The 8,806-nt window shown below is 38.3% G+C and overlaps 1 protein-coding gene across 1 annotated transcript in view; it reads right to left on the bottom strand.

The window, feature by feature from the left end:
- Positions 1-1,141: 1,141 nt before the first annotated feature.
- Positions 1,142-8,806, bottom strand: part of LOC142358061 (uncharacterized) — a 28,515-nt gene continuing 20,850 nt past the window's right edge. The window contains exons 6-9 of the mRNA XM_075409538.1: positions 8,393-8,550; positions 4,204-4,311; positions 3,539-3,771; positions 1,142-1,310 (exon numbers count right to left, since the gene is read on the bottom strand). Of these exons, the coding sequence (XP_075265653.1) occupies positions 1,142-1,310; positions 3,539-3,771; positions 4,204-4,311; positions 8,393-8,550 (668 nt within the window). The remainder of the gene's footprint in view (positions 1,311-3,538; positions 3,772-4,203; positions 4,312-8,392; positions 8,551-8,806) is intronic.

Here is an 8,806-nt window from a genome sequence, read left to right as displayed (position 1 = left end):
CTATTTTTGTAATTGTTGATTCGAAACTGCCCATAAAATTTCAATTGGATTTGGATCGGGACCACTCGGTGACAATTCAAGTACATTCTCCTCTTTTTCGAAAAAAAATTGATGATAATTTTTATTTCATGCGCAGGAGCATCTTCTTGTAGAAAAGTAAGGTGTTGAAAATGTAATTGTTCTTCCGGGAATTTCAAAAATTTCAAGCAATGCGGAAGTGCCTGCTTGTATTAAAATCTAAAAAAAACAATTTTCACTTCTCTGATTGTATTGTATCCAAAACATAAGTGATCGTTTGTCCAAACTCAATTTTTTTCTATCATTTTTTAAAAGTCCTGTTTCATTTGTTCAAAGAACTCGAAAATTCCTTTGCTAGATATGCCGTTAGCCTGTTAGCTTTATATGCATGCATGCTGTAGATTTTGATTTAAGGCTAAGTAACTTCTTGTATTTGTCCCTGAAAATTGGAACAATGTGGCAAATATTAAAAGAACAAAGCAGCCCAATCATCTTTTCTGTGTAAACGGGAAATCTAGAATGAAAACAAGAATGTTTAGAACTTCAAAATATCACGCCTTTCTTCACGTTTTAGCGCAGATCAAAAATAACGCTAACAAAGCACAAATTATGCTGTACGTGCCGTTTTGGTACCATAGTGTAAGAGCTGGGGAAAACATGGAAGAGCGTAGATTGAAACAGTGGCCAGGGGAGAATAGTATGATAAGAAGTGCTTAGAAAGAACTAAAATAGCCAAAAAAAAATTTGAAAATTCTGCTTTCAGGACATTTCTTAAATGATTTCAGCTTTTTTCAGCTCAATTCTATGCACAACATTTCAGCAGAATTATTATGTTTTCAGAATATCTCCCACCCTTGAATGATAACATGTATAGAATTCACGTTTTCCTAAAACATCTATCGCCAATTATGCAATTTTTGCTTTAAATTGTTTGTTTTGATACGCATTTGATTTCAAATCCATATATACAGCGTATGAATTACTCGTGAGAAATGTCCAGAAGTGAGAGAATTTAATGAAGACTTCATTTTGTCTAACAAAATGCAGCAACACCTAAGTAAGATGGGTAGACTTACGCATAAAATCTTTTTTGTGAACAAATATGAACTCAGAGTATTAAATCTTAGGGTTTCACCTCAATTTTGTGTTCTCCGTCTCTCAACTCTGAGTTATGAGTTGCGAAGCAATCCATGATGGTGTTCCTCAGGAATTCGTCAGGGAAAGCGCCCCTCTTCAGCCCCTCATTGGTCGAGAGAAGACACCTCTCATAGTGATCTACGTCATTCACGTCTCTAAATTTTCATTCACATTTCTAAGCTTTCGTTAACATATCAATAATAAAAAGTAGACGTTTTTGTATCCGTTAAAACTGCAGTCGTGTCAACAAAACTAGTCAGTAATACGCGCAAAAAAATCATTAAAACTCATAAGTATCTATTAAGAAGCAAAAATATATCTATTAATTCACTAGCATATAAAATATCCGAGGATGAGTTCCGCAATCCAAGACACGAATGGGTCAGATGGACACAGAGGTCATGGAATGGGAATCGGCTGCGACCGAGCTCAAAGTCTGAACAAAATCTCGATTGCGTTTTTCCGTCTGGCTCATGCCTGTTTTGTTTGGTCTGGCCGATTTCCAATCTGTCATGTCTGGCCCATACACAATTTTGGTCTAAACCATGCCATTGCCCAATTTTGGTTGGTTGGGTCTGGCTCATAATCATATTTTGGTCTGCTCAGTCTGGTTCATACCGACAATTCCGACATTTTGGTCCGGCCATTTATACAACATCGATCCTCCTCTATCTAGGCACTCATCCTGTCCATATGGTCTGTTCTGTCATGCTCAGCGTCTAATCGTTCTTTACCGGGGTCTATTTGGTCTAGCGCAGGGTTTGTTTGATCTGGCCCACAGGGTCTATTCGGTCTAACCCAGGGTCTGTTCGGTCTGGTCTGGGTCTGCATAGTCCGACTTATGGGTTTTTTTTGGTCGAGGCTCTGTTAGTCTGGCTCAGCGTATACTCGTTCTGGCCTGGGATCTATTCAGTCTAACACAGGTTCTGTTTGATCTCGCCCAGGATGACCAAAGTTTGTTCGCGGTTTGGGTTATAATCGACAAATACTTTTGCTTTTTGAAGGATAGACTGATGAATGACCCCAGACGAACTCCAACGGTTATCTTGTAAGATCTTGCAAGATTCTGGCAAATAACGTTTATCTTGCAAGATGCAAGATCCGGACGTTTATCTTGCAAGAATCTTGCAAGATCTTACAAGATAACCGTCAGCTTTTGACTGGGGTAGCCTAAACGACCTGTACGACATCGTGAAAATACCAATCACGGGCGTCGAATATCAGTAGAATATTTAATTTTGAACTTAATTGACATCTATTCACACCTGTTTTTCAAGATTTGGTTCCCTTTCCTCTCTGATCCATCCTTTGCAAAAATTTTTGGATCTATTCTGCCCCCCCCCCCCCCCGCTTAGTGGGCTTATAATTTTTACGCCCCAGGCGCACGTGTTATTTTTCTACGTAGTAACGTTCCTTATAACAAAATATAATTTTTAACTGGGTGGGGCGTAACTGGGGGGGGGGGGGGGGGAGGGGGGGGGGGGGCAAAGATAATAGATCCGAATTTTTAGTGCTTACAAGAACCAATTTCTAAAAACTAAATTTCATTTTTGATACTCATTTCCACTTTTGATAATGTTAAAAAAAATAACTTTGGGGCCCTCACTCTAAAAAATATTTAGTAAACTCAGACTAAACCAGCGCAACTAAACCAATATCCGAAAATTGTTCACGTTCAATGGTGGTATCTTTATTGTATACCACAACATCCCACTGTTGTGTAATAAGCATTTTTAATAGAAAAGCCTACCCAATTTATGAAATATTTCACGTTAAAAAATAGACACCTGCTTATCTTGTATATTTCCCATGGGACGTTTTAATTGATAGTCATCCAATGGTTATCAACGTAGCATATGCGAATGAAGCTGGAACCAAGAACTGCTTAAATGCAATTCCAGTTATCAAAAATCGATCCAACAGAGACCGAATTTGCCTCCAATCTCACTCTGTGCGAGCTAATAATTATTTCCATGCTTATTATAAACATTATAATAAGCATGGAAATGACCATGACCATATTTCCATGACATTATAAATTTAATTAATTTTTTATTTTGGTATATGCGACATAATTTGAATTAACCTAAGTTTTCTGTTGTGATATGCAAATAATAAATCAATTTAAATAATTCCCGGGTCGAGGTTTGGCGGTGAATTTTCGTAAGAAATGCGGTGAAATGCGGTGAAATATTTATTTTCACTGCATTCACCGCAATCACCGCATTTCTTACAAAATTTCACCGCATTCACCGCATTTCTTACAAAAATTTACCCAAAAACCTCGACCCGGGTTACACTGCCGGACTAACATCAATTGTATACTCGTTGATATGGCTCGGAATTGAGTGTTTTTTTAAATTTTTAAGCCATCATTGCTTACCTGATAGTCATGCAATTTATGCATAGATATCCGACATGAGAATGGAACTGCTGCAAGTGAGCCATGGCATTTTCCAGGAGGTAGTTTGGAGTCAGTCCAGTCTGGCACTTTTTGGCACAAATGAGACACTTGGCAGTGTGGACTGATGCTCTCAGCCTGCTAGCCGGAATCTTCGGACTCTTCTTCACAGAACACAGCACACAAATGTTCACTTTCTTGATGTTATGCTGGTCCTGAAGTAACAATTGTGAACATTGTGCAGGAGGAAATAATTTTATGCAAATAGGAAAATAAATTTTGCTTTCAAAACAATCTTTCAAGATAGCAATGGTGGTAAAATGCGTTTATTTATCATTTATGATTTCGTTTTAATTACCAGCTCGTCATTATTTTTTCCAGCCCCATTTTTTTTCAAATCTCAAACATGTAAATTGGAATAACCACAAGGCTAAAGTTACACGTCGTAATATTATAAATCAAACGTACTACATGTTTCCTTTGAAAAACCAAATAACATAAAGAACTAAGGTTCAGTTTCTAGTTTTCGTGAATTATTTTTTTAAAAATAAACTTTTAAAGCCTAATTATATCATTTCATTATGTTGGCCGTTTTGTCGGAGTTGTTATGCACTAATACATGATATGATGGAATTATGAATACTGACATTAAGGTGTTTGGACAGCTGGTGTGAGTTGAGGAAGAAACAGTCGTGAAGACAAATTGGACAGACATACTTCACTGCTCCTGCACACTTCACTGCATGAGACCACACCTGGAGAAAGTGGGCAAATTCATGAGCTCAGAAATATTTTACCAAGAAGAACTAAAAGCAATCACAATTTGGGGAAATGTTGTCTTCTCAATTTCTGCTAGGCTCAACGGTGAGGGGACTCTGTCGCCCAGAAGATCGATCAAATAAAATAAACCAAAGGTTTTGAATTGGTGAAGCAAGCGTTACTTTGTTACTCTGCTATTTCCCCTCTTCCACTATTTTATGCTGTTGCAAATTAGATTGCCTTGAAATAAGTTAATTCACAATGGGGCTCGTAATATCAATTCTAGTTATATGGATAACAAATGTAAGACAATTACTTGCACATCAATGGAAAGGGCAAACTTAAGACAATTTATAACAGTAAAAAATAATAATAATACCAGTATCAGTGGTTCACTTCCAAAATGAACTAAACCAAAAACGCTCACATTATCCCAGCTGGTCTTGCAATTACAAACCTCCCGAGTTCAGTCTCACTAAACTCTCAGTCTCCACTCTGCTTTTCACGCCAGCTTCTATAGTAGTAAGTAGTCCCACTAAACCAAATGCTTTCTCTCGCTTGTGCAAAAATCTCTCCTGTGTCCAAACTTCTGCTGTGTCTCAACAATTTTCTCCGGCCCTCTCTGATCTCTCTGCGTGTCACTTCAATTTATACTCAACCAATACGCTCTTATCTTAAGCAAACAAACCTTAACCTCTTAATTAAACAATGCGATTTACACTTGAAATCTGTCACATTCTGTAGGAAGGTTTTTTGCTATGCAAACAAATCAGTATCAAATTATGCTTTGTCATTCAACTGCTACCAACCATTGTTGTACTTTCTCCTTATCTTAAGCACACGACCTTTGGACTCTTATGTAAACAAATCCACTCCGCTTTATCTCGTATATGCATTTGACATCAATTTTTGCTCAGTAAACATTGAACGTTGCTCTGAAAAGTTCTGATTCCTCTATTTTCGCTATCAAATTAACTAGCTGCAATCAATCCCTGTCAAAACCTGTCAAAAATCATGTGATGAATAAATAACTAAACTCAAACTCAAAGCTAAGAGCAATCGCCATTCTGAGCTTTCTCAACACCTCATGCAATTCCCCAGTTAAAAACCGCCGAAAGGTCTGATATTCCTAAAAGCCCACCAATTGACCTCCAGGTGTCAATCAGGGGTCAATCATCCAAGATTCGTGGTCAAGTTGATAAAAACTATTTATTGTGAAGGAAAGTCCTATCACAGTTGCACCTGCTCACAAAATTTCATGGCCTAATTCCCACTAGAATACGAGCAATGACCGCGCACACTTTTTATCCACCTCCCGGATGACCCCAAATTTCAGAACGCAATATCTCGGGAAGTAGTATTCAGAACGTCTTCGGATAAAAATTGTTAGTAAATATAGGGTGCCACCAAATTGCCTGGCAATGACTAACGGATCAGCCATTGCCAGTCGTTTTTAATTTTAATGTTTTTAACGAGTCGTGGGTGCTGAAACCCGAAAAACTCCGAATTCGCAAAAGTGATCGAGGTGGGTATATTTTGGCACTAACTGTCTGAGGTTATCAAATAAATACCATTGCAAAGTCATTCGGCCACTCAAAAAGGCCATTTTCCGGTTTTTGGCACTCGGGTTATCCACAGCACCGACTTCCGGTAAGAATCTGGGGTTTAAAAAATCACCAATCGGAAACCCTTGAAAAGCTAACCCTCCAGAATTCATAAGCCCAATACTCCACGAGCAATTCAAATTTTACGTCCCGCAGCATCGGCAAGCGGTAGTTCCGCGGGGATTGAACTGGGGTCTAATCTGACATTAAAATCGGTTTCCTCGTACCAAATTTGTCTATCCCCCATTTTCAGGTCCATCCGATTTCAACTTTTAGAGAATTTACTATTCCAATTTAAGTGCTAACTATCTTCCTGTGATAATTAACAACATTTTTAAAAATCGCCATTTTACATCCTATCCTAAAACCTTCCCAAAATCATTAAAAACTTTAACTCATACGTGCATGACATTAAAACTGATTAACTCCATGTTTACTTACTCAACTACTCATTTTTCACAGTAACATACCTAAAAACCTTCAAATCACACTACTTCCGGTGTTAATAACTGGAAGGTGGATGATATGATTCGCCCGAAAACTATACCCGCAATACAGAACCATTGGAGGTTCCTCCCATCATTGATTGGTTATCCACCAATAACCCCTTTCACATCCCGGGGGGTCGGACGAATTCTGTACCCAGAGTATTTCCAAAAACTGATAAATTGTTTTTTTTTAATTAAAAATTCCAATAAATGTCTTCCACAACTTTCTAAACCATTCCCATGATCACCCAATACATTACTGCACAAGTACATGCTAGTACGACTGGTTTAGACCATTATTTCATCCTTAAATTATCGAACTTTTGAACTGTCTAACCTAATATATTAGAAACCTTCGAATAACACCACTTCTGGTGCTAATAAATCAGATCGGATAAAGTGTCACCGGCAGAGCAACCCTATTATATATGAACAATCATTAGTGTGACATGCCCAAAATTTTTCAGAGTCCAACGGTGAATATAACTTAAAGAGTTGAGGGGTAACAGGTTTGGGGGTTCCCATTCTTTTGCAAATTCGAAATCGTACTTTTATTTACATCAAATCGAAATTCCAATTCTGTTCAAAGTATCTAGTTCACTTGATATGTTCGCTCTCTAGTTTTCTTCTAAATTTAAATCGCTCATTTCGATTGCGGCCTGATGCACAAATACAACTTTGCTAAGTAAACGATATCGACAGCTCAATATGCTTTTGTTCATCAATTTGTTTGTTTAATATATATCACTCAACTCCCCTTTCTGGCGCCTTCAAAACAATAATCCTTTGAGAAAGAACGTTTTTTTCAAACACCTAATTAACTTGTCTTAGTTGACCTAAATTATCTAACTTACTCGCAGTTTCTACTTATGAAAATTTCTTATGTTCTACAGGAAAGACCAGACCTGTGTGAGGAGATCTAGACCTGAAAAGTCGTTATGGTAATTTTAACAATAGTTTAAAGTTGGCCTTGGGTAAAATGACAGTTTGGGTAAAAAGGCAGGTTGGGTATAATGGCATTGGGTAAATTGGCAGGTTGGGTAAAATGGCATTGCGTATAATGGCATTGGGTAAAATGGAACTGGGTAAATTGTCCTGAGATCGGTACAAGCATAGCTCTAAAAAGGTGGCATTTCAACCGACAAAACAATTCACCTCTTTGCAATAAATGCTACATTCGAAACAAAATTGCCATATTCAAATGATAAAAGCAATTAGCGTTAATTTTTCAGTCTATATTCAAAAGATATCGCTATGATTTGTACTGCAAATACTCCAAGACCGAGGAACCTCAAGGTCGCTGTGATTCAGTACTGCGCCCTTGTGTTACCATGGTAACTTCATGGAACAGTACAGTAACACTAGGGTCCGAACGATCGTCCATTCTTTTTGGCTTGACATAGTTTATTAGTTTCGATTAGAAGCTCAACTTTTTTTTTAAAAAAAAACGTTCGCTACCCTGTGAATGGGAGTGAAAATAAATACTTCTAACCGCAAAGCACCACATCTTCTAACAGTGAAAGCGGTGAAATTTTGAAAAAATTTGTAGTGAATAAATCAGAATTTCTAGTTACAGGTTACTTTTTTCACCGCATTCCCCATTCATCGCAATCATCGTAATTCTTAGGTTCTTTGAGCTATACCAGAGACTCGCGTAAAGAGATAAAACCTGAAAACTTCGAGGCAAACGAAAGAATAAATTTAAGAGCTATAAGAGGTTCTTTAATTTATAGCGGATCTTTCCCGTTTATGCCCCCCACCCCCCCCCCCCCCCACCCCCCAGCTTAGTCGGCGCATATTATTTGCACCCCCCCCCCCCCGCCGACGCACGTGCCACTTTTTTACATAATGATTTACTATTTATTGGCACGTGATCTGTAACTGAGGGGGGGGGGGGGCATAACGTACTGGGGGGGGGGGGCATAGCGTACTGGGGGGGGGCACAAACGGAAAAGATCATAAGTTATTCTGGAAATATATAATACTTGTTGGAACGAATGTATCTCTATGCCAGAGCAGCAGTTGACTGGACAATCCATCATTACAGTCTGGTTGTGCTTGGACTCCACGTGGGGAGGGTACCACCACAGACCCACACTCTTGTCACACCCTCCAGTACCACACCCCACGTCAAATGACTCATCTACCCAACACAATAAATAGGAATATTTTTTTAAAATCTCAATTATGTAAAATCGAATAACCCCTAGTGTAACGGCTGCTCTCCTTGTGTTTCACAAAGAAAGTTTTACACCGCCCAGTTCGTTCTGAGTGGTTACAAAATCTGTCCGGATACTTCGTTGATGCAGTTAGCTTTTGTAACTGTATATCCGCTCTGCTATACTTACCGTTGCATTAATTATTCAGTTTTGTAACTATTGGCTAATCGTAGTTTTTTC

The sequence above is a fragment of the Convolutriloba macropyga genome, unplaced genomic scaffold (genome assembly GCF_964194025.1).
Source record: "Convolutriloba macropyga unplaced genomic scaffold, txConMacr16.3 SCAFFOLD_2117, whole genome shotgun sequence".
NCBI lineage: Eukaryota > Metazoa > Xenacoelomorpha > Acoela > Convolutidae > Convolutriloba > Convolutriloba macropyga.
This window is presented reverse-complemented; position numbering and strand designations above follow the sequence as displayed.